At 43.1% G+C, this 26,809-nt stretch overlaps 1 protein-coding gene across 2 annotated transcripts in view; it reads right to left on the bottom strand.

Moving 5' to 3' along the window:
• YME1L1 (YME1 like 1 ATPase) overlaps window positions 1-26,809 on the bottom strand; it is a gene marked incomplete at its 5' end in the record, with an annotated part of 40,509 nt that overhangs the window by 8,837 nt on the left and 4,863 nt on the right. The window contains 11 exons of one of the 2 annotated variants that reach the window (XM_080717041.1): window positions 803-915; window positions 2,435-2,497; window positions 3,307-3,439; window positions 3,961-4,113; window positions 5,082-5,172; window positions 9,058-9,140; window positions 10,976-11,059; window positions 11,415-11,565; window positions 13,234-13,343; window positions 20,825-20,923; window positions 22,129-22,291. In XM_080717041.1, the coding sequence (XP_080573167.1) occupies window positions 803-915; window positions 2,435-2,497; window positions 3,307-3,439; window positions 3,961-4,113; window positions 5,082-5,172; window positions 9,058-9,140; window positions 10,976-11,059; window positions 11,415-11,565; window positions 13,234-13,343; window positions 20,825-20,923; window positions 22,129-22,291 (1,243 nt within the window). The remainder of the gene's footprint in view (window positions 1-802; window positions 916-2,434; window positions 2,498-3,306; window positions 3,440-3,960; window positions 4,114-5,081; window positions 5,173-9,057; window positions 9,141-10,975; window positions 11,060-11,414; window positions 11,566-13,233; window positions 13,344-20,824; window positions 20,924-22,128; window positions 22,292-26,809) is intronic. The other variant, XM_080717042.1, reaches the window with a different exon arrangement.

Below are 26,809 nucleotides of genomic sequence, written 5' to 3'. Positions count from 1 at the left end.
TGCCTAATGTGAATGAGCAACTTCAAATAGAACCCGTATTTGCAGTCCAGCTTCAAACTGAAAAGTCACACTCGGACAACATCCTGTTCCCGGAATTTCACGTTAAAATACCCTGGGCGTATGAAGAGCTCTCCTGATCGCAGGAGATAAAGCTAGTTTTCTAAACTGTCAGCTCTCTGAGAATATTGCGGCTCTGACAGCTTCAATTAAACCGAAGGGCCACGGCGTCCCAGGCTCCACCTCACATTCTGCTCTCCTCCCGTTGGGCCGCAAAGTAACCCCATCGTGAGCTGCTGTTTCTGGAAACTTCCTATTATATTGTATCTTATATTTGTATTAGAAGGCTATCTATATAAATACACGTCTGAATCACCCCCCAAAACCTTAGAATCAGGATTCAAAACAAAATTTCTTAGATACACACTCATTTATAAATGGGTTTTATTTTATTTTTAATCTTTTTTGCAGTACTGGGGATGGAACCCAGGAGCATCTGACCTCCGAGCTACACCCCCTGCCCTACTTTTTATTCTTTATTTTGAAACCAGGTCTCAGTGAGTTGCAAAGGGCCTCACTAAGTAGCTGAGGCTGTCTGCGAACCGCGATCCTCCTGTCTCAGCCTCCCGAATGCTGGGATTACAAGCGTGAGCCACCACATCCGGCTAGGAATGGGCTTTTAAAAGGACATCCAAATGGGAATAAACATAAACTGGTCTTTAAAGACATTAGGGACCACAAAGAGGGTGAGCAGATATAGCACCATTTTGCATTCATTCATTTTGCTTCATAAAGTTAGACTTACATTTATCAAACTTTATTTTATTGAGATACCATTTCAAGATTTCTGTTCGACCTCTTACATCCGGCCTTGGAACTGTAACTTGCATGTCAAAGCGGCCAGGACGTATTAAGGCACTAAGAAGAACAAAAACAGCGAAAAGAATATTTATATTAACAAGTGGGTTACCCTAAAACACAGTGATGGAACACATGATCAAGTAATAATGAGAAAAAACAGAAGGCAGCACTGCAAGGCAGCACAAGCCTGTAATCCCAGCCACGTGGGAGGGCAGGCAGTCTTGAGTCTGAATCCTGCTTGGGCAAATTAGAAAGATAGTGTCAAAAAGACAAAAGAAACCATAAGGTAGAATAAAGGTTCACAAAGATATGTGCAACTAGGGTAGCATATACTCTTAGAAACAAATTAAAGTTGGTCAGTCAAGGAACAAATAACACCCCCCCCCCTTTTTTTTGCAGGACTGGGAATTGAACCCAGGGCATTCTACCTCTGGGCTACACCCCCAGCCCTATTTTTAATTCTTATTTTAAAACAGGGTCTCACTAAGTTGTGGAGGACCTCACTATTTCAGCCTCCCAAGTACTGGGATTACAAGTATGCATCACCATGTCTGGCTTTGAATTTTATTTATTTATTTATTTATTTATTTATTTATTTATTTTATTTTATTTTATTTATTTTGCGGGCCTGGGGATGGAACACAGGGGCATTTGACCTCCAAGCTACACACCCTGCCCAATTTTTTATTCTTTATTTTGAAACCGGGTCTCACTGAGTTGCGGAGGGCCTAAGTAGCTGAAAGCTGTCTGCGAATCGCGATCCTATGGTCTCAGCCTCCCGAATGCTGGGATTACAAGCGCGCGCCACCACGCCCGGCTTGACTTTTTATTTTTTGTTTGTTTTGTTTTTTTGGTGGTGGTACTGGGGGTGGAACCCAGGGGCTTTTCTACCTCCAGGCTATACTCCCAGACCTATTTTATAATTTATTTGGAAACTGGGTCTAAGTTGCTGAGAGCCTCACTCAGTAGCTGAGGCTGGCTTTGAACCTGCGCGATCCTCCTGTCTCAGCCTCCCAAGCACGAGGATTATGCAAGCATGCGCCACCACGCCCAGCTTGACTTTATTTTGAAACAAGATCTCACTAGATTGCTGAGGGTCCCACTAAATAGCTGAGGATGGCCTTGAACCTTTGATCCTCCTGTCTCAGTCTGTCAAGTACTGAGATTACAGGCATGCACCACTATGCCCTGCCATTAATTTTACTCTTAAAATACTATCCACCTAGAATTTTTGCAATATATAAGAAAAAAATCTTTTAATAGCTTTATTGAGATATAATTCATTTAAGACAATTTAAAATAAACAATCCAGTGGTTTTTAATATATTCGGGGTTGTGCAAACATCACCTCAGTCTGATTTTAGAAAGTTCTCTTCCCTCAAAAAAATGAAATCCATATCCATTTGCAGCCACCCACCCCATTCTCCCGGCAACCAGTAATTTGCCTCTGTAGATCTGCTCATTCTAAATACTTCCCATAAATGGAGTCAAGCCATGCGATCCTTCGTGGTGGGCTCTTTCCTAGCATAACGCTGTAGCGTACAACAGTATTTCACAAGTCTCTTTAAATACTCACTTATCTAATGCCTCTGGGAAGTTCGTGGCTCCTATGATGATCACTCCTTCATTGGGTTTAAAACTAGGGGGAAAAAAGAGGATCTTTTCACTAAAAACGGAAGCACAGCACACAGACAGCAGTGGTCACACATGCCTATCACTGCCTTAGTACTCAAAGACTGTCATGAGCCACGACCCTGTGAACCGACTGGTATAAGAAGCCACTAAGTGCCTGGTACATTTTTGAAGAATTACTTAGCTCCAAATATGTCCTATTTACTTCGGGATCTTCTTTCAAGGCAATATCACTTCATTTTATATTATGAACACTGATCTAAGGTTTTTTGTTTTTTTATTTAAGGTTTAAATATACCATAACACACAAATTTGTGTGTGTATAAACACATAAATTGTGTAGAAACCAGTGTGCTATATTTTATTCTACTACTTTTACTGTATTTTAGTACTGCTGTGGATTGGACCCGGGGCCTTGAAAACACTTTACCCATCAACTATACTCTTAGCCCACCTCTTTAATTCTTTAAACAGATTGCTAATCTCAGCCTCAATCACTGCTTTCCTATCATAGATATAGGACAACAAATCTGTGTACATATCACAAATTTCAAAGAGAAGCTGATGTATCAAATACTCAGCAAGAGGAAACTCTCACCTGACTTCATGCACGGAAGACTGCATTGGTGCCTGTGTACCTAGGCATTTTTATATCACGGAATGTTACTAAATGCTTTACGGAACAATTTGCTTAAGTTCAAGTCTAAATATACTAAATGCTGGGAGGTACCTGTGATCTTAAGTAATACAAAAACAGGATAAATCCTGATTTTTAATATATCCCCATATTCCAGAGACAAAGGAAGCCTCAATTACCCGTCCATTTCCGCAAGAAGCTGATTTATAGTCTGCCTCGAATACGGATGCATCGGAGACTCGATTCTCTTTCCACCGACAGAATCCAATTCATCGATAAATATAACACAAGGAGCATTTGCTTTCGCTTCCCCTAAGAAAACAGAAAAGTTTCCAATCAGCTGAAGGAAGCCAGCATTTTCAAAGCACTGCAAATATTAAAACCAATAAGACTGTAAAAAAAAAAAATCGTAAGGAGCAAAGACACAGAAGGAGATCTCTTTTTTTTAAGCCAAGAATAGTCGCTTTGGGGTAGGAGGCCCGTGACAAGAAGAATGATAGAAAACTAAACAATGGCAAACACTCTCCTGCACAAATACATAGGGTGGATGTGAGGCCAATAACCCTTCATTACACACCAGAGAACTGAATCAGATAGGGGCCTTAGCTTCTCGGCCGCCCTTACCCTCAGCCAGCACCTCCACTAGCTCTTAGTTATGACTGACTACTCAGAGAACGGCTCTATTTTAGCTCATACACGTGCCATCCGAAAACACTCTCACAGCTTCTTGACACTGTCGACCATGAGCAATCAGCAAAGAAAGGGTCATGGGAAACACTTTCCCCCTAAAATTAAAAAACTTAGCAATGTATAAAAGCGACAGCAAAACCTACTAAAAAGGTTTCTTATACGGCTGGCTCCCACACCCACGAACATCTCGTCAAACTCCGATCCAGAAGCGTAATAAAAAGGAACATCAGCTTCGCCCGCCACAGCTCGGGCAAGAAGCGTCTTTCCTGTTCCTGGTGGTCCAACTAAAAGAATTCCTAGAAGAAAAAGCAAACGAGAGTGATTCAAAGAAGTTATTATTAATTTATATGATTTTCAGGTTGCAGGTACACCAATGAGCGATATTTTGGACACGGAAACATATCAGTCACTGCTAATGATTTACTTCAGGTTTTCTCTAAAACTAATTTTCCTGCACAACTGAAATGTTATTTACCTATCGACAATAGACAATATAGACTCTTGAGGCAAACGAGTATAAATCAGTTTATAACAAGTAAGTTAGAAAGCACAGTGGCACACATTTGCAATCCCAGTACTTGGAAGGCTGAGACGGGAGAGGAAGTTTGGGGCCAGCCTCAGCAACTTCAGTGAGATCCTGTTTCAAAATAAAGACGGGCTTGGGGTACATCTCAGATGTACAATGCCCCTGGGTTCAACCCTCCGTACCAGAAAGTACACAAACAAATGAACAAAAATTTAAAAAACCAACTGCTCCATGAGATCCTCGCTGGGTCTCGACCCTGGGGCACGCGCGGGAGACATTGGAGAGGGCACTATGGGAACACAGGCTACAGCTGGGGTGTGCTGTGGGCGTGATGACAGCTCTGCACTCATGACCAATGGACTGATGTTAATAATTACGGTGGCGTTATATACGAGAACATCCTTAGGGCACGCTCAAATACTTAGGAGTAAGGGAGCGATCTGTCTAGTTTACTCAATGGTCACACCCTCGTGAGTAGAGAGCAAAACAAGCAATCGGCGGCCCCGCGGTGGGCGGGCCGGAGGGGCTTTCATGCTATTCTTGCAACTTAAAGTGTCTAATTCTACCTAATTTTTAAATTATAAAAAAAAGACTAGTACTGGGTACTGGGTGTCTGCAATAAACTCTTACTTTTAAAATAGCAATGAAGGTGTGAATGTCATCACTTAAAATCTAATAAGCTTATCAACCAGTACTGAATGTTACATCAGATCCCAGTAGAGGGGGACGGTACCTTACCTTTTGGAAGTTTGCCTCCGAGCACAGTAAATTTCTGTGGATTTTTCAAGAACTCAACAACCTCCTGTAATTCTTGTTTTGCTTCCTCCACCTAAACGACAGAATTTGTAAAATAATTTTAAGTAATGGATAAATTCGGTAGTATCAAGATTAGATTTGTTTAGATCATCAATCACACATGTAATTTGGATATAGAATTAACTTGGCCGTCTCTTTGAGTAAAATAAAGTGTACAAAAATCTCCTCTAAAACACACAAAAAAGGTTTGCTCTGACCCTTATTTCCAATTATACAGTCTTCTTATTTTGTGTTTTGTTTTTATTATTTTGGTCCTGGGGATTGAACACAGGATCACTGTACCTTTGAGCAACACCCCCAGCCCTACTTTATTTTTATCTTGAAACAGGGTCTTGCTAGGTTCCTGAGTCTCACTACTTGCTGAGGCTGTCCTCAAACCGGGGATCCTCCTGTCTCAGCCTCCCAAGTATTCAATTACAGATGTGTGCCGCCCCGCCCGGCTAATGTCTCCTTATTACGCCAGCACAGATCATTTGAACTTCTTACATTTCCTCAGTGAGAGAGAAGGTGTCAAGTACACTGGGCAGGGTTAAAAGCAAGCACCTAGAAAGAAGCATAAGAAACATGGAGCACATCTGCGGGCTGAGGAGCGACAGAAAACCTACCGCGCTAGGTCACAATCGGCTCCCAGGTCTAGGACTCTCCCAGACACACGCAGGAATGTTTTAGGTTTGGAACAGTCCTTCAAAGCTATTCTGATTAAATTGTTAACATTTTATTAAAATGTCTTTGAGGTTAATGGCTAAAAACAAATCTCTCTGACTTCTAGACCCAAGAGAAATGGTTAACTAGGTTCACCAGGTCACCTGTACAAAATGTCCAGACCAATGTTACTTGGGCCAAAAACTAGGCAGAAACAAACTATCCACCTATAAATAGGAATAAACACAGCGCTGCACTCTATGTCTAATGGAATACCATGCAGTCAGGATAGATGAGCTACAACCGCAGACGACTGGGCTGGACCCGCAACCACGTGCTAGAGGGAAGCAGCATGCAGAATGGGCACTCTATGCACGGCGTGTGTGTGTGTGTGTGTGTGTGTGTGTGTGTGTGTGTGTGTGTTGCCAGGGATGGAACCCAGGGCATTCTACCTCCAAGCTACACCCCCAGCCCTATTTTTTATTCTTTATTTTGAAACCGGGTCTCACTGAGTTGCGGAGGGCCTCACTAAGTAGCTGAGGCTGGCCTCAAACCATGATCCTCCTGTCTCAGCCTCCCAAAAGCTAGGATTACAAGCCTGCGCCATCATGCCCAGCTTCAATGACATTTATGTAGATTCAAAAACAGAAAAATATACAAATTCAGATGGGACGATGGTTATACTTAGGATTAGGGAGACAATAACTAGACAGAGGGTTTAGGGAGACTGGGCTCTATTAATAGTCTGTTTTTCGAGATGGGATCTCTCAATGAAAATTTATAATTTGTACACTTTTATGTGAATTTTGTTAAATGTCAATGAAACTTATGTTTAAAAAACTTTGGAGCTGGGTGTGGTGGCGTACGCTTGTAATCCCAGTACTTAGGAGGCTGAGGCAGGAGGACTGCAGTTGATGGCCAGCCTCAGCTACTTAGTGAGGCCCTTTGCAACTTAGTGAGACCATGTTTCAAAATAAAAAATAAAAAAACCAGGCTGGGGGTATAGTTCAGAGGTAGACGCTAGTACTGCAACAAACAAACAAACAAACAAACAAACAAACAAACCAAACTTTGGCTGGGCCAAAAGGTCTGTGGTGGCACATACCTGCAATCTTACTTGGGAGGCTGAGACAGGAGGATCGCAGGTTGGAAGATAAGTCTCCACAACTTAGACTCTCAGCAACTAAAAAGAGACCTTAATTAAAAAAAAAAAAAAGCCAGGCGTGGTTGCGCACACTTGTAATCCCCGCGCTTGGGAGGCTGGGACAGGAGGATCGCACAGGTTTGAGGCCAGCCTCAGCTACTGAGTGAGGCTCTCAGCAACTTAGTGAGACCGTGTTTCCAAATAAAGTATTAAATAGGGCTGGGAGTATAGCCCAGAGGTAGAAAAGCCCCTTGGTTCCACCCCCAGTACCACCATAAAACACACACACACACACACACACACACACACACACACACACACACACACACACACATGGCTGGGGGGTGCAGGTTGGAGGTAGAATGCCCCTAGGTTCAATCTCCAGTACCAAAAACAAAGGCAAAAATAGGTTCTAGGCCAGTCTCAGCAACTTAGCCAGAACCCCCACAACTCAACTAGGGGTTATAGCTCAGGGCTGGGGTTATAGCTCAGAAATAAAATGTCCCTGGGTTCAATCCCAGACTAAAAAGAAAAAAATGATTATGATTTCAAATTTGAATTGTAAGAATGAAAAAATCATTTACTTCTTGAATAAAACTAAAATTTCCCTCTCAACTTCTATGGCAAGAGTATTCCCAGTTGAAGAATATAAAATCTATTGAGGAAAACAGGGTTAATAGGAGCATGTTAATAAAGTAACAGACAGCCTTTATTAATATTTTAAGGCAAATGTGTAAAAATGTATGTATATTCAGAAATTCTGGGCAAAAAATAATTACTATATAAGCTCTTTTTTTTCTTTCTTTTTTTGGTGGTCATGGGGACTGAACTCAGAGGCACTCTATCTCTGAGCTATGCCCCAGGCCTTTTTATTTATTCAATTTTTTATTTTTTTTGTGGTGCTGAAAATTGAACCCAGGGGCATTCTACCTCTGAGCTCTCCATAGCCCTATTTCATCTTTTATTCGAAACAGGGTCTTGCTAAATTGCTGAGAGCCTCACTAAGCTGCCAAGGTTGGCTTCAAACCTGTGATCCTCCTACCTGAGCCTCTCAAATACTGAGATTACTGGTGTGCACCACCATGCCTGGCTCCTTTTTATTTTTTATTTTGAAATAGGATCTCATTAAGTTACCATGCCCTGGCCTCAAACATGTGATCCCCCTGACTCAGTTTCCAAAGTACTGGGATTACAAGTGTGCACCGCCACGTATAGCCTCAGCTATTTAAGAGCTGGCAAAGCCAGGCATGGTGGGACACACCTGAGACAGGAGGATCACAGGTTCAAGGATAGCCTCATCAATGTAGTGACACCCTCAGCAACCTAGCAAGGTCGTGTTTCAAAAAAAAAAAAAAACACAAAAAGGGCTGGGGGTGTAGCCCCTGGGTTCAATTTCAGTACCCCTCCCCCCACACAAAGAACTGGCAGGAACTGTGTAAAAGCAATAATGATGTAACAATTAAGTACTTCAACTGAAATACTGAGTGGTTTTATATTTTATAGCAATTATAACGGTAATTCATTTAAGGATCTGCCTTAATTGTGATGTCTCCCTTCCTAAAGTTTAGTCACCAGTATGTTTAGTTTTGTGCTGAGAAAACCGTACAACTCAAAAGAAGTGTAGAATATTCAGTAAATAATCAGACACACAAGCAGAAAACTGCCTTGGCTCGCCATAGCCGGAGTGTGCTCAGACCAGCTCAGACCCCGCCCCAGCTGAGCAGGGCCTCACTCCAGAGCAAGCTCCAGGTCATCACTACTGCCTCCTGCCTGGTTTGAGCTGGGCATGGTGGAGTTCCTATATTCCCGGTACTTAGGAAGCTGAGACAGAAGGATGGCAGGTCCAAGGACCTCGACTTAGTGAGGCTAGCAGCAATCTAGCGAGAGTTGCAAAACAAAACCTTAAAAAGGGACTGGGTTGTAGCTTGGAGGCAGAATGCCCCTGGGCTTAGCCCCAGTACCAAGTCATTACGAAGCCCTATCACGCATGGGGTTTGAGCTTCTGCTACTTTTGAGCTTTCTGCTACCTATTCCAGAAAACCCTTCAGAATCAGATTGTCCTCATACAGAACACCAATTAGATAATGTACAAGGAAAGCAAAGAGAACTTACTCCTTTAACATGCTCAAAGGTGACATTTTTCATCTGGACAGGATCTACTGCAGAATCAAGCCCCGTGGTTGTTCGGAAGCGGACTAAAGGGAGTAAGATAGAAGTTATACTTGACAGATTAATGAAGGTCCAACAACTTTACTTTTTTAAATGATAGAAAACAAAGCCTTGAAAATCTGAATGTCGCAGACACTTAAGTTCATACACATTAGGTCAGGGTCAGCAGTAGAAACAAAGGTCTTCTGGAATTCTAGACCACAGTCAAGGAGCAGGTAATTCACATTACAGAGACCTATCTGTACTTCTCAGTTAAAACCAAGAATTATTTCTCCCTTCTCCTTGTAATATCAAATGGTAGACAGAAATCTTCATGGTCATCAAACCTCAATGTAAAAAAAACCGTGTGTGTGTGTGTGTGTGTGTGTGTGTGTGTGTGTGTGTGTGTGTAAAAGAGAGAAAGAGAGACAGAGAGAGATACTGGAGAGAAAACCCAGGAGCATTTTACCTCTGAGCTACCTCCCCAGCCTGATTTTATTTTGAAACAGGGTCTCACTAAGTTGCAGAGGGCCTAAGTTGTGGAGACTAGCTGCAAACTTGATATCCTCCTATCTCAGCCTCTCAAGTACTGGGATTATAAGTGTGCACCACCATACCTGGCTTAAAAAACAAACAAAAAATCACTTAAAAGCTTAGCAAGACCCTCAGTTATAGTGAGACTCTGTTTCAAGATTAAAGAGCGGAGGGATTTGAAATGCTCCTGGATTCAATCCCTAGTACCAAAGCAAAACAGTAATTCTGGAATCGACAATTTTAGACCTGCAAACTAAAAAATGGTGGAATCATTTGAAGTTATTTTTTTAAACTCAATTTATAGGTTTATCTTGGAAACAGAAGACCATTTTTATTGTACCAGTACTATAAAATTCTTCTATATAGTTTTAAGAGTTGACCATTGGACAAGTATCATTTTCTAAAAATGTGGGAAACTAACCACTACTAGGAATAAAAGGTTTTGTCTGAGCTGGGGCCAAGTCTCAAAAGCTGGTCTCATGCTGGAGCCTGGTCCTCAGATGGTGAGGCTAGAGGAGGAGGGTTTTTCAGAAGGAAAGACATTTACCTCATCAGGGAAGCTGCCCTCAGAGGGACTAAGGTATTTCTTGTGGGATCCTGAATTGGTTCTCACAAGAGGATTTTTATAAAAAGAGCAATCCTAGCCGGGCACACAGTGATGCACGCCTGTAATACCGATACTCTGGAGCTGAGATAACAGCACTGCAGATTCAAGCCGGCCTTAGCAACTTAGACCATCAACAACTCAGCAAGCTCCTGTTTCAAATAAAAGTCACCAGGCATGGTGGTGCGCACTTTTAATCCCAGCACTTGGGAGGCTGAGACAGGAGGTGCCCAGGTTCAGAGCCAACTACTTAGTGAGGCCCTCTACAACTTGGTGAGACTGTTTCAAAATAAAAAATAGGGCAGGGGGTGCAACTTGGAGATAGAATCCTCCTGGGTTCAATCCCCAGTACGAAAGAGGGGGGGGGCAGGCGCGCAGAAAGACAGACAGACACAGACAGACAGACAGACTCACTCCTGGCACTCCCTTGCCATTCTGGCTCCCACTCCCCCCTATGACCTCTCTGTGGCACAGATTCCTCCACCATGATTCAATTCACCAAGCCCTCACCACAGCCTAATTGAAGTCCTTAAATGAACCTCTAGAATGTGAGTTAATGAAAACTTTTTTTTGGTACAGTACCCAGATGTGTATATTTCATTACAATAACAGAAAATGGACTGATACAGGCCTATATTTTATAAACCTAGAAATCTTAATACTCTAATCCTGATTAACCATGAAAGGAAAATGAATATTTAAAAGAAATAAAAATGAACAAGTAAGATAAATAAGAGACTTTACCAGATAAAAATGGGTTTTTTAAAAGTCCATAAATGCCAAACAGCAACAGCACAAAGAGAATCAGACGAGTTCGCCTCAGGGAGTCTAGAAAAGAAAGAGGAGCCGCACGTCAATGACACCAACTGGGCCTGCCAGCTATATACAATTCAGGTAACCACATTTCATCGCAGGTACTTTTGGGATCTTGAAATTCTTCTGCAGAATTACCATAATTTCTTTTCAGCCCCCATTCCCAAAGAATTTCAGGAAGACACAGACTTCTGTCCTCCACTTTGATTTCTCTCTTGAGAAAGCAAAGCTGCCAACGCGTTTCCATTTCCACATAGCTTAAGTTATAAGTTCAGGAGAACATAACCAAGGTAGCGATGGCTGGCTTTAGAACAGTTACTTATAGTCATGTAAATGTAGGACATTCTTTGAGTCCTTCCAACAGCCTCACCGCTGGTCCTCTGCGTCAGCGCCTGGGCCTTCAGGAAGCCCTCTGCGAAGCCGGTTTTAAACGCATCCTGATGAGCTTCAGGTATGTTTTTGGTTTTCATGAGTTTGTCCAAACTCTCAACATCTGATCCTCTGTCCCGCAAAAGAAACCCCTGAAGAATAATATAGCACAATGACAATGATTAACCTAGTAACACTCCCCAGGAGCACTGCGACCCCCACAGAAAAGTTCATGCTTATCCTAGAATTGAGCCTGTTGCTGACACACACCTGTAATCCCTCCTTGGGAGGCTAGGACAGGAAGGCTGCAAGTTTGTGGCTAGCCTCAGCGGCTGTGTGAGGCCCTCCACAACCTAGTGGGGCACTCTTTCAAAATAAATAATTTTGGCCTGGGGGTGTAGCTCAGAGGTAGAATGCCCTGGGGTTCACAAAAAAGGAAAAGTTCAAGAAATTTTAATTTGTATTGCCAATGTGAAGAAATAGACTTAAAGCCAGGCGTGGTGGCGCACGCTTGCAATCCCAGCATTCAGGAGGCTGAGACCCGAGGATGCGGACAGCCTCAGTGAGGCCCTCTGCCCTCTGCAACTCAGTGAGAACCGGTTTCAAAATAAAGAATAAAAAATAGGGCAGGAGCTGTAGCTCAGAGGTCGAATGCCCCTGGATTCCATCCCCAGACCCGCAAAAAAAAAAAAAAAAAAAAAAAAAAAGATTTAAGATTCAACAATGAATTTCTTTAATGGCTAGGATTCTAACACTAGATCCTATTTAAAAAGTGAAAGTGACATTATTCTTTGTAAGAACAGCGCGGTATATTGAAAACAGTTAAAAGATCGCATGATATCCTACGGGTTTTAATGGCTGATGTTCACACCTATTTCTCTCTACTATAGGAAAAACTTAATTAGCATATTGTTTACTGTTCATCCTCCATATAACAGGCCCTGTGTCAAGTTCTGAAAATAAATGAGTCACTCATCTAAAAGTTTTTAGTCTACTGGGTAAATACATAAATAAGTTCTGGACATAATTTTGGCACTGCTGGATGGAAATACGAGATAGAGTAGTAATAAGTGCTACCTAGGGGAGAGGAAAGACTAACAGAGAGCGGGACATCAAAACCACACACACTCACGTGAACCGTCGGACAGAGGCGCGAGAGTGCTGAGAACAGCTAGTAACGTGACAGGATGGAACTACAAGAGAGGAGGACGGGGAGGACGGGGTGTGCCGAAAGAAGACAGAACAGTACGCAGAAGCCAAGCAAAGAATCGCCTCCTGTGCCAGCCTGCGATACTACAGCCCGGCAGCCCAATTAGATGGTCACTTTGGAAAGACCCGCGGTGGCATCCTGGAGACAGCAAGAGCAGAGGCAAGGAGGTGCGAGGATGCAAGCCAGGCAGGAGACGCGGCTTTGCCTGGCCTGCAGCAGCGCTGGGGATGAAGAGGAGGCGCCGCAGTGCGAGTCTAAGAGTCTGGACGCGCAGGACTCAGGGACCAGTGGATGTGAGAGGCAGGAACGATGAGGAATCTAGGCTCCACCAGGCTGCTGGCTTTGCTAGACGCTGCTTAGTAACGAGGGCACATATGCAGGGTGAGTTGAAAGGGGAAAGAAAACTCAGCAGGTGTCTCACAAACAAGCAGGGAAAGTCGGACACCCCCGCAGGCACAGGAATAAGGACTGCACAAGTCATTAATTCCTTATCACCAGGAGAAAGAAGGGGGAAAATCCCTCAGCCAATAATAGAAATCAACTATTTAAAAATCTGTCTTAAAAATTTGAAAGCGATTGCTTTCTTAAATATAGAGAAAGGCCTGGTTACCTTCACAAACGATGGTGCTGTGTTCTGTGTTTCTGCTAATCTTTCAGAGGTAGACTGCAGACGTCGTGTCCTGGATTTCAAAGTTTTAAAGCCCCGAGACTGTATGAAAACTGAATAAAACAGTACCATTTGCTTTGTAAATTGATACAAGAAAAATGCCTGTTTCTGAAGTCTGACACCACAGTGGCATGGTGGTGCACGCTTGTCATCCCAGCATTCGGGGGACCGAGACAGGAGGATCGCGGTTCACAGACAGCCTCAGCTACTAGTGAGGCCCTCTGCAACTTAGTGAGACCCTGTTTCAAAATTGAAAAAAAAAAAAAAGAGCAGGAAGTGTAGCTCAGATGTAGAATGCCCCTGGGTTCCATCCCCAGACTTGCAAGAAAAATAAATAAAGTCCTACACCATATCTATACTAAGTTTTTGACAGAGTTCTTTTGCCTAACACTTCAATATGTAATAAAGCATATTTTCTTTCTTTCTTTTTTTTTTTTGCGGTAGTGGGTATTGAACCCAGGGGCATTCTACTTCTAAGGCACACCTTCAGCCCTATATTTTATTCTTTTATCTTGAAATGGGGCCTAAGTTTCAGAGGGCCTAAGTTGCTATGCGGCCGCAAACCTGCCATCCTCCTGTCTCAGGCTCCCACATACTGAAATGATGAGCAAGCGCCACCACATTCATCAATACATCATTTTTTTATTCTATCCTTTCTTTAAAAAGAACTTTTTAAAAAAAATGTTGGTTATAGGGGGTAAATAAGTAAAACCAGGGGACTTTACTATATAATTAGGAAAATAGGATAGTAACCGACACATTATAATACTTAGAGAAAAAAAAAAAGGCAGCCAGGCATGGTGGCACATGCCTGCAATCCCAGGTACTTCCAGAGGCTGAGATAGAAGAATCACAGGTTCAAGGACGGCCTAAGCAGGTATCAAGACTCTCATCTAACTAGCAAAACCCCGTTTAAAAAAAAAAAAAATAGGGCTGGTGTTGTATCTTGTAGGGAGAATGTCCCTGGGTTCAATCGCCAGTAATGCACACACACACCCCACTGAGTTTTTTTTTTTTTACCACTTGAAGAAAATTTTAAAACGTATAATATTTTTTAATTAATTTATTTTTTAAATTGGTGCATTGTAGTCATATATCAATCACACTGGAGTACAAGACTTGAGAGGATATACAAGCACACATCATCCAATTAGCCCTCATCCAGCCCCCATCCCATTCCCTCCCCCTCCCTCCATCCCACGCTTCTTTGGTGATTTACTTTGATACATTTGTTTATGTACCTCCTGCCTTTTAAAGAGGCTCCGTCCTCCACTATTCCATACCCTCTGATTGGTCACATTAGTTGCTTCACTATAGGGCCCTTTCTATAGCTCAACCTCTTCCTGTTGCCCCTTTCCTCCTAGTTATTGCTGATTAGGGGAAGCGTCTGATTTATATTTTCTGCGATATTTCTCTGTGCATGCTGTGTTGCAAGTACCAATCCCACTCTTGACGGCCCCAGTAGTGGCCTGGCTACTCAGTGGACTGATCCAGATCTTGCTGGCTCAAGCAGAGGCCTTGCCTCATGGGAGGCCCCGGTTCTGGTCTTGCTGGCCCCCACACCGGCCTAACCCCTCAGCTGGCTTCGATCCCGGCCTCGGAGGCCGCAGTAGTGGCCTTGCCTCACGGCAGGCTCCGATGCTGGCCATTGGCCCTGGCACTGGCCTAACCCCTCAGCAGGATTCCGATCCTGGCCTCGGAGGCCCCAGCACTGGCCTTGCCTCACGGCAGGCTCCGATGACGGCCTCGCAGGCCCCAGCACCGGCAGGCTCCGATCCCGGCCTAGGAGGCCCCAGCACCAGCCTTACCTCATGGCAGGCTCCGATGCCGGCCTCGCTGGCCTCAACACCGGCCTAACCCCTCGGCAGGCTCTTATCCTGGCCTCGGAGGCCCCAGTACCGACCTTGCCTCACAGCAGGCTCCAATGCCAGCCTCGCTGGCCCCAGCACCGGCCTAACCCTTCGGCAGGCTCTGATCCCAGCCTCGGAGGCCCCAGCACTGGCCATGCCTCACAGCAGGCTCCAATGCCGGCCTGCTGGCCCCAGCACCAGCCTAACCCCTCAGCAGGCTTCAATCCCAGCTTCGGAGGCCTCAGTACCGGCCTTGCCTCATGGCAGGCTCCGGTGCCGGCGTTGCTGGCCCCAGCACCGGCCTAACCCCTCGGCAGGCTCCGATCCCGGCTTCGGAGGCCCCAGCACCGGCCTTGCCTCGCGGCAGGCTCCAATGCCAGCCTCGCTGGCCCCAGCACCGGCCTAACCCCTTGGCAGGCTCTTATCCTGGCCTCGGAGGCCCCAGTACTGGCCTTGCCTCACGGCAGGGTCCGATGCCGGCCTCGCTGGCCCCAGCACCGGCCTAACCCCTCGGCAGGCTCTTATCCTGGCCTCGGAGGCCCCCTCACTGAGTTATTAAAATGGACTGAATCTATACAATTAACTTAGTATTTTCTTGGTAATCACATAATATTTAAAATTCAAAAAGTGACCAGGCAAAGTGGCTTAGGCAGGAGAACTTTGAGTCCAATGTCAGTCTCAGCAATTCAGCAAGACCCTCTTTCACAATAAAAAGGGCTGGGTGTTTAGCTCAATGGTAGAGGGTCCTGAGTTCCATCCCCAGTATAGAAACAAAGGAAAAAGAAATGGAAAAAAAAAAAAAAATCCAGTTGTGCCTTAATTCCTCAAACCTCAATCCCACTTCCCAAGAGTCAATAATTCCAAGAGTGCTATTCTATCCACACACACACACGTGCACTTTCCAAAAACTATTCTTTATACAATTGTCTTCTTTGCTTAAAAATATATTACAGATATATATCAGCATAGGACAGGTGGTACCTTCAGTTTAATGGCCATTTCCAGTTTTCTAGTTTATCAAAGTACAATTTATTCAACCATTTCCCAACTATGGATATTATTTATTGTTTTAGTTTTGTCTTTGTGATACTTGGGATTGAACCCAGGGACAGTCTATCTCTGAACTACACCATGTCCTATGTTATTTTATTTTTATTTATTTTGGTGATACTGAGATTAAACCAAGGGGCTATATCCCCAGCCCTTTGTATTTTTTATTTTGAAACAGGTTCTTGCCAGGTTATTGAAGCTGTCCTCAAACCTATGATCCTCCTGTTTCAACATCCCACATACTGGCATTACAGGTGTGTGCCACAAAACCCAGCTTATTTTTTATTTTGAAGCAGGGCCGTGCTAAGTTGCTGAGGCTGCCTCCAACTGTTTTTGCTTTTTGATGCCGGGACTAAACCCAAGGGCTCAAACATGCAAAGCACCCACTCTACACTGAGCTACATCTCCAGCTCCCTATTGGTGTTTTACTGTGGGAAATATTACTGTAGTGAATGTTTCTGCACATATATCCTTCAACACACGTGGACCAAATTCCTAAAAGTGAAGTGGGAACTTTAAATTTTGTTTAAACTAAAACACTACCCTCTAAGAAGACTGCCACCAATTTATGTGTCACCAATGAGGGTGTCCTTTCCTCTATGCCCTCTCCTGTACCCCATGATAGAAATCCTTTTAATTTGCACAAACCCAATGGGCAAAACAAACTGTACTTTGTTTTACTTTTCATTTTCTGGATTACAAATGAAGGTGAACTTTGAAAAGATCCCTTTGTATTTTTATTGACTTTTTTTCTTAAATGAGCCAATAATATACTTTGCATATTTTCCATTTTTACTTCCTTGTACAGTAGATATATTATGGATAGTAATGTTTAGTTTATATATACACAGAAATGCTAATATATGCAGTATATATTTTGCATTTATTTTTTGTGATACTGGAGATTGAACCCAGAGGCATTCTACCTTGAGCTATACCCCCACCCCGATTTTTTGTCTGAAGCAGGGTCTCCCTCATTTGCTGAGGTTCTAAGTGTTGAGGCTGGCTTCAAACTTGCAATCTGTCTGTCTCAGCCTCCTAAGTACTGGAATTACAGGACATGCGCCACCACATTCTGGTACAAACACTTACTGTAATACTCCTGTGATTCAATTGTGTAACACAGAAAGAGACTTGGTTAATGTAGCAATGCTCCTTCACCTGTAGTGTTTGCATTTTGTTTTGATTAGTCACATCCCCAAACTAACACTTTTGTTTGCTTATCTGTCTGTATTGAAACCAGGGGTTGCACATACTGGGCAAACTACCATTGAGCTATGCAACCAAACTAAGATTTTTAAAGTACTCTACTTACTTCTAAGACTTTCAGTATTATTTTTTGGTTTTCAGACTGTGTGTGTGTGTGTGTGTGTGTGTGTGTGTTTGGTTTTCAGACTGTGTGTGTGTGTGTGTGTGTGTGTGTGTTTGGTTTTGGTTTACAGACTCTGTGTGTGTGTGTGTGTGTGTGTGTGTGTGTGTGTGTGTTTGTTACTGGAGATTGAATCCAGGGCCCTTTTACATCTGAGCTATACTCCAAGACCTGGGTCTCACTAAGTTGTAGACAGCCTCACTAAGTAGCTGAGGCTGGCTTTGAATCTACCATCCTCATGTCTCAGCCTCCCAAGTACTGCAATTATAAGCATGTGCCACCACACCTGGTTTTTTTGTATTCTTTACCAAAAATTCTCAGTTATTCTAACTTAAATTTAAAACCAGCTTCACAATTTCCAAAAGAAGTCTTTAGAGTTTTTATTGGAAGTATACTGAATTTATAAATTTGAGCATAAAAAAGTGTAAAAATAAATAAATCTGAGAATAAATGTATACAGTCAAAATACCAAGTTTTGAGCTGGGTGTGGTGGTACACACTTGTAATCCCAGTACTTGGGAGGCTGAGACAGGAAGATCACAGGTTTGAAGCCAGCCTCAAATATTTAGTGAGACCTTGTTTCTAAATAAAAAATAAAGTAAGGCTGGAGATGTAGCTCAGAGGTAGGCAGCCCTGGGTTCCATCTCCAGTACCACACACACAAAAATAAAAAAGAAAATACCAAGTCCTTTCAAACAGGATTGTGGGGATTCCCTCACTTTATTTTATTCTGTTCTTTTAAAATTTCTTTTAGTAAAGCTTCATACACACACACACACACACACACACACACACACACACACACACAATCTTAAAATCATTACCAGCTGGGCGTGGTAGCGCACGCTTGTAATCCCAGCATTCGGAAAGCTGAGACCAGAAAATCGCGGTTCGCGGACAGCCTCAGCTAATTAGTGAGGCCCTTGGTGACTTAGTGAGACCGTGTTTCAAAATGAAGACTAAAAAATAGGGCAGGGGGTATAGCTCGGAGGTCAAATGTCCCTGGGTTCCATCCCGACCCACCCACACACACACACACAAAACCATTACCATATCTGTAGTAATTCTCATTTTTACTTCCAACATTGCTTATTTTGTTATTTTGACTTGTTTTTCCCAAGTTAAACTTGTTTCTGCTTTAAGCAAAACTTTCTTAGCCAGGTGCACTGGCACACACCTATAGTCCCAGAGACCTGGGAGGCTGAGCGATTCCAAGGGCCAGCCTGGGCAACAGAGCTAAACTCTATCTCCAAATAAAGAGCTGGAGACGTAGGTTGGTGGTAGGCAACCCTGGGTTCAACCCACAGTTCAGGGGAGGAAAGGAAGAAAGGGTTTCTTTTTATCTTTTATGCATGTTTTATCTATCACTTTCTTCTACTATTTTCTCTTAGAAAACAGATTTTCCTTTAGAGAAGATTCAGATTTTCATGGAGGTTCATCAGTGTGCGTAATTTCAGTGTTGATTCCCTCCCTCTGGCCACAAGATTCTTAGTACATTATCTGTCTTAATTATTGTAGCTTCCACATTAGCAGCCTCTTCAGAGGATCACGGGTCCTGCTCAACTGCATGCCTCTAATCGCCAGTGGGTGTCCTCGGCACTACCCCACCAGTGGGCGTGCTCAGGCCAAGGTCAGCCAGCAGGTGAAAGAGCAGGCTTCTCTGAGGGTGCGTGTGGTTCCAGAACACAACGTCCTGGCGTACTGTCCTGTCTCTTCCTTTGACATTCATGCTAAAACCAGCAGTCTTCAAAAGCAGATTCCCTCCCAGAACACAGGCACAGGTGAGCACCTTTGAAAAGTGTTGTCTCTTAATTATGGCCTAACAAGTTAACAGCCACATCTACTAAGTGACTGGCCCAGTTTTAGCAATCTTTCAGCTGTTTACAATATCAACAATCCCACAGCCCACTCATTAACTCTGAGCTTGGGGCTTTTCCTGAGTTCAACCAGAAATAGAAGTATTCATGCATTTCATGACACTTAAGTTCCATGGGTGAAGGAACATTATCTTTTTCATTTATATCACCTAACACCTATCACTAGTGTGTGGTATATATGTGAATAAATGCAAATTTGGTTTCCCTACCAATTTTTTTCTTTTTTTTTTTTGCGGGTCTGGGGATGGAACCTGGAGGCATTTGACCTCCAAGCTACACCCCCTGCCCAATTTTTTATTCTTTATTTTGAAACAGGGTCTCACTGAATTACGGAGAGCCTCACTAAGTAGCTGAGGCTGTCCGCAAACCGCGATCCTCCAGCCTCAGCCTCCCAAATGCTGGGATTACAAGCATGTGCCACCACGCCCAGCTGTATTCCCTACCAATTTGATATTACCCATTTTATTGCTTAGTAAAAGTCCTCAAATTTCTGGTCCTTTAATGAAAACTCTCTGGTGGTCCCCTAACTTTATTCATTTTCATGCTTTTTCCTGCCCTTTCAATAGACCTTTGAATATGAGGGCAAGTAAACATGTGTGTTTAGTCACTTATTTTTATTTTTTTATTTTATTTTTTTTTGGTGGTACTGGGGTTCCTGGAAGCCCTTCTACCTCCGGGCTACACTCCCAGACCTATTTTTACATTTTATATTTGGAAATAGGGTCTCCTAAGCCAGCGCGCGCAGCTGGCTTCGAACCTGCGCGATCCTCCTGTCTCTGCCTCCCAAGTGCGGGGATTACAAGCATGCGCCACCACGCCCGGCTTAGTCGCTTATTTTTAAAAGGTTTGAGTAAGTTCCGTGGAGTTTGCATTGCGATGGCACTTACTGCTCACACAAAAGTTAGACCCTATTATCTTTTTTTTTAGTGGTACTGGGAATTGAACTCAGGGACATTCTACCTCCAAGCTATACCCTCAGCCCTATTTTTTATTCTTTATTTTGAAACGGCCTCACTAAGTAGCTGAGGCTGTCCGTGAACTGCGATCCTCCCGTCTCAGCCTTCTGAATGCTGGGATTACAAGCAGGCACCACCGTGCCCGGCCTAGCCCTCTTATTCTTTTTAATCGTGTGTGTGTGTGTGTGTGTGTGTGTGTGTGTGTGTGTGTGTGTGTGTGTTTTTTACTGGGGATTGAACCAAGAAAGATCCTATTAAATTACATCTTCCAGACCAAAAATTACATAAAACTACTGAAACAATCAATTCCAAACTCTAAGTTCTACTGCATCCTGCAAATGAACGGTTACAATCAGTAAGAGCATTAAGACAAATCTTAATATACTGAATACATCTGTTATGTTTTTAAAAATAAGTACAATTGTTTCATACCTGGCCAATACTGAAGATCTGAACAAAGGTTTTGAAGAGTTCTTGGATGTTGTCTGTACAAGTAAGAGGAACGTAAAGTACTAAACATATCTAAGTAACCTGCAGGGAAATCACAAAAAGAAAATTTCTTAATTGCCAAACCAAAACCACAAACTCATATACATTTATTTCTATGCAAATGTGTAAATAAAGTTGTTACATATGGTATGCAATTACTGGCCAGGTGCCGTGGGGCATGCCTATAATCCCAGTATTTGGGAGGCTGAGACAGGAGGATTGCAGGTTCGAGGACAGCCTCAGCAAGTAGTGAGACTCTCATCAACCTAGTAAGACCCTGTTTCAAAATAAAAAATATAATAGGGCTGGGGTGTAGTTTGGAGGTAGAATGCCCTGGGTTCAATCCCAGTACTGCAAAAAATAAAGAAAATGCTTAAGAAAAAAATGTACCAAGCCAGGTATGGTGGTGCATGCCTGTAATCCCAGTATTGGGAGGCTGAGACAGGAAGATCACAGGCTCAAAAAAAGCCTCAACAAGCCGGGCGTGGTGGCACACGCTTGTAATCCCCGCGCTTGGGAGGCGGAGACAGGAGGATCGTGCAGGTTCGAAGCCAGCCCCGTTGGCTTAAGAGACCCTGTTTCCAAATTAAAAAAAAAAAAAAAAGCCTCAACAAGTAGTGAGACTCTTAACTGAGCAAGGCTCTGTTACAAAATCAAAGCACAATAAGGCTAGGGGTGTATTTTGGAGGTAGAATGCCTCTGTGTTTCTGTGTTAAATCCCAGTACCACACATACACAAAAATGTATATATAGACATATATAGTACCAACTTCAATTTCTTGGGTGTGTGTGTGTGTGTGTGTGTGTGTGTGTGTGTGTGTGTGTGGTAATGGGGATGGAACCCAGGGGCATTTTACCTCCACTTCATCCCAACCCTATTTTTGTTGTATTTTTTAATTTTGAAACAGGGTCTCACTAAGTTGCAAAGGGCTTAAGTAGCTGAGGCTGACTGCGAACCTATGATCCTCCTGTCTCAGCCTCCCAAGTACTGAGATTACAAGTGTGCGCCACCACGCCCAGCTAACTTCTTCATTTTGACAAGGGGACCATGGTCATATAAGATGTTAAGGTGACAGGTACATAAAAATCCTCTGTACTATCTGTCAAACTTTTCGGTAAATCTAACATTATTCCAATTGAAATCTTATAAAAAAATAGAAAGAAAACAATTCAGGACCTGACCCACAGTAAATGCTAATAAAAGGTATCTACTATAATTATTAGGAACCAAAAATATATCAACATACCATATTTGTTTTCAAAGAAGGACTGTGCAGAAACATGAGATGTACGCCAGTGAGAAGAAATGTTTCTGCCTTTATAAAATCCAGGAAGAAGACTTTCTACTAGCTCATCAATTTGTCCAATTTTTAATTCAGATAATCCGAGGTCCCTTAAATTAAGCGTGGGCTGTAAAAGATAAAATCAACTAAGTGAGCAATAAAATTTACAAGACATTTAATGAGCATTTGTTATCAGAAAGGATTTTTAAAATCTAACAATTAGCTCCTTCTCTTTTTGTGTGTGGGTCTAGAGATGGAACCCAGGGGCATTCGACCTCCGAGCTACACCCCTCGCCCTATTTTTTATTCTTTTATTTTGCAGCAGGGTCTCACTGAGTTGCAGAGGGCCTCACTAAGTAGCCGAGGCTGTCCGCAAACTGTGATCCTCCTGTCTCGGCCTCCCGAATGCTGGGGTTACAAGCGTGTACCACCATGCCCAGCTAGTTCCTTCTTTATATATGGAAATACTTTATAGTTCTAGTTTTACTGAGGTCAGGTATATAAAGCTTGATAATGATTAAAAAATGATATCGCGGATGTTATCCTGATAAGAAGACATTTCAATATGAATGAGGAAATACTTTTATTTAAAGCCAAATCGCAAGTATTATGATTCACAAAAGTGAAATGCTCTGATCTTTTCCATTTTTTCATATAAAGTACTCTCATCTAGCGCTAGCCCATCAACCATTAGCCAAACATTTATAATGACAAGAACATCAAAGTAACTATTGCTGAGCTGGAGTGTGTGTTCTATAGTCAAGGGGATTTTCTCAAACAGAACTGATTTGAGGACAATGATCAAGATGCATAAATCCCACTCAAGTGACAACCTCACCAGTACATTTAAGTGTCCAAAAATAAAGCCCACTTAACAGAATGGTATGCTCGTTAGGACAAGACATGTCACTCTTCTGGCCTGACTGACAGAATTCTTTCTTGACCTGAAAGGCTCTAAAGTAACCTATGTCTTTGAATAAAGAGGGAAATTCAACAAGATCAAAAATGTGTAAAAATCACAATAAAATGAACAAAAATATACCCCTGTTTAACAGTTTTAAAGTACAAACAGTAGAGGAAGTCTTTATTTTCTTACCCTCATGACCTAATAAGTAGCAGCTACATGTTACGCCCCAGACAGCTAAGTCTTTAAAAGGAGTAGAAAAAAGCAGGACAAGTACCAACTTCTTATGATTGAAGCAAAGACAATCCACAGATGAGACAGCCCTGGGCTGACTCAGGAGATTTAGATTTACCAGCCATGTGACAAGTCCCTCATTCCTAACGTCCATTTCCTCATTCCTAGGACTATGAAATATGCCCTCTCCTGCAATAATGAGGCTAAAAGGCAGAGGTGCTTTACTCAACTACACAGGCTTATACCATCATATACACAGTAAAAGACAGAGGCATGATGAATATAACAAAAGTAGTTTTCAAACTATTACAAATGGTAGAGAAGCCAGGTGCAGTGGCCTATAATCCCAGTACTTGGGAGGTTGAGACAGGAAGATTGCAAAGCCATCCACAGCAACTTAGTGAGGCCCTCAGCAACCCAGTGAACCTTGTTTCCAAGTAAGAAATAAAATCAGGTTGGGGATGCTGCTCTAAGGTAGAATGCCTCCGGTTCAATTCTCAGTACGATGGCGGGGGCGGGGGGGGGGTCTAGAATGTCTCCAGATGGTTAATGAAGGAAGAAGGGACTAGAAAGATGGGCTATGAGCCAGACATGGTGGTGCACGCCTGCAATCCCAGTACTTTGAGAGGCTGAGCCAGAATGGCAGGTCTGAGGCCCTCAGCAACTTAACAAGACTCTGTTTCAAACTAAAAAATGAATTGAACTGGGAAAATAGCTTAGAGTCAAAATGTCCCTGAGTACTGCACGCGCACATGCACACACACACACGGGATATAGCCAAACTGTTTGAATTTAATTGTATAGTAATTTGATTAGTTTTACTTTCCTAGAGGAAAACAGAGGATTAAAGAAGCCAGAATGGATGAGAGAGAGGACTGAAAGATGGTAAGAGCCCGAATTAAGCCCGGCCTAAGAGGGCGCACAGGGGCAGGGATGGAGCTCAGTGGCTCATGTGAGGCCCTGGGTGTGGTCCCCAGCCCACGGAAAATCGAAGGGATGGAAGCCACAAGTCCTAGGCAGCAGGCATTAGAGCAAAATGGCAGATTACGGGACTGAGGGAGGAGGGCTGCGAATGGATGGACTACCACTGTCTGCGCTCAGCTTCGGCGTTTCTGGCGCCACGAACATCAGTCTGTGCCCGCTGAATATCTTTATGACTGGCTGGCACACTTAAGCTGTGTCAGGAGCAGTCACTGGAGACACAGTGCAGGAGAAAGGTCTGGGTTCTTGGCTCAGGAGTGTCCACGGAGCAGACTCCAGTGTGCAGCTCACACTCGTGGTCTCTGCGCTACGGGGCCCCGGGCTCCCGGAGCTCGGGGCCAGCAGCACTCAGCGGCTTCCCCTGGGGCCACCCCGTGACAGTTTTTCTTGCAAGATACCCAAGAACAGCTTTCCCCAGTACCCTGGGGAAAGATTTCCAGCAAGTTCAGCTGCATGACACCATGGTGACTTCTCTCCCACTTTGGAAGCCGAGACCACAGTGACGTCAACGAGGCCCTCCTCATCCGTGGAGCTCAGAACTCTCCGGGGACACACCACCTCAGGCTTCAGCGTGGTAGTTTCCTCCTAAATCTGCTCATTCTGGATTTTTAGTGTGTTCTTTTCCCTTACCAGCCAATTCCTAGCTATTCCGATTCCCTGTAAAAGTAGGGGTTTTAAAGATTAAAGTAAGGAGCCAGGTGTGGTGGCGCACGCTTGTCATCTCAGCATTTGGGAGGCTGAGACTGAAGGATTGCGGTTCGCGGACAGCCTCAGCTACTTAGTGAGGCCCTTGAGAACTCAGTGCGACCCTGTTTCAAAAAATAAGACTAAAAAATGGGGCTGTGGGTGCAGCTCAGAGGGACAAGTCCCCTGGGTTCCATTCCCAGTACTGCAAAAAGAAAACAAAAAATAACTATTCTATACCACACAATTTATAAAAGTATTTTGAAAGTAGCAAATATTCAAGGTCAAATGTAAACAATAAGTGGAAAGGTACAGTTTTTTTTAAAGGCCTATATTTATTTTTATGTAGAAAAGCAATTTATTCTGTTATAAGCACTTACGTAGCCAGTAATGGAGAGTAACAAAAAGGCCTAAGGAAATCACCACGGAGTTTAGCAAAGTAGACAGAGCAGCCAAATTATAATGAGACATAGATAGTATGTAATGAGTATAGTATAGTAATGAGCATATATAGTATGTGTGTGAATCCAAGTTTGTCAAACCACTCTTCTAAAAACACTGAGAGCAGGGGCTGGGCTGCTGCTCAGTGGTACAAGACGTGCCCAGCATGAGGCTCTGGGTTTAGTATACAGTATGTACACATACGTGCATGTGTGTACACACACACACACACACACACACACACACACACACACACACACGCACTTGTTAAGAAAAAAAAGGGGAAAAAGTCAGTAGCTTGAAGGTTAGAAAAAGTTAAAAAAGAGCTGGGCGTGGTGGCGGCGCATGCTTGTAATCCCCGCACTTGGGAGGCTGAGACAGGAGGACCACACAGGTTTGAAGCCAGCTACTTAGTGAGGATCTCAGGAACTTAATGAGACCCTGTTTCAAAATAAAATATAAAAAATAGGTTTGGGAGTAGAGCCCAAGGTAAAAAGCCTCTGGGTTCAACCCCCAGTACCACCAAAAAAAAAAAAAAAAAAAAAGTTAAAAAAAGCTGAGGTTTTGGGTTGTTTTTCTCCTGTGTTTTAGAGTAAATGAGTAGGAGAACAAGACCTGATAAAATTGAGTAAGTTACCACAGAGCAAAGAAATGAGGATGGAAATGGGGTGGAGTGGTACTCAACAGTATGAAAAGAGATATCACCAAAGAAACAGAAGGACTACAGAGGGTACACCGGAGATTAAGCACCCCAATTCTGCACTTCACACCACTGAAACTGAAGTGAACACTGGCTTCTGGGGTTTAATTACTTTTCAATCCCCCCAAATATCCTTCACCACCAACTCAGCAATTTTACTTCCAAAAATAATCAAACATTCTGGATAGCAACAATGATGTTGTTTATGGCAACAAAAAAATTAGAAACAATATCCAACACTGGACATCATACAATACTAGGAAGTCATTAAAAATACAGGAAATGAGCAGGGGTGGTGGCGCACACCTATATAACCCCAGCCATTCGGGAGGCTGAGGCAGGAAAATCACAAGTTTCAGGCTAGCCTGAGCAACAAAGCAAGACCCCATCTATAAAAAAGAAAAGAGTAATAATAATAAAACAAAAATATGAAAATGTATGGCAGAAAATATGGAAATGTATGTAAGACTACTAAATGAACAAAGAACCTGAACCTGCATGGACGGGCTGGTGCACTGCCAGAGTGCTGCCCGGCATGCTCAGGGTGCTGGGTTCTATCCCCAGCACCACACACAAACTTAAATACAATTTTAAAAGCCAGCATATACAGTCTATAACCTCATTATCTTAAAATATAAAAAAGCACAACAGAAAAAGAGACAGGAAATACAAATATGAAATGTCAACAGCATACCCTCTGG

The sequence above is a fragment of the Muscardinus avellanarius genome (assembly GCF_963383645.1).
Source record: "Muscardinus avellanarius genome assembly, chromosome: 20".
NCBI lineage: Eukaryota > Metazoa > Chordata > Mammalia > Rodentia > Gliridae > Muscardinus > Muscardinus avellanarius.
The sequence above is the reverse complement of the archived record's forward strand: the minus strand, read 5'-3'. Positions and strand labels throughout refer to the sequence as shown.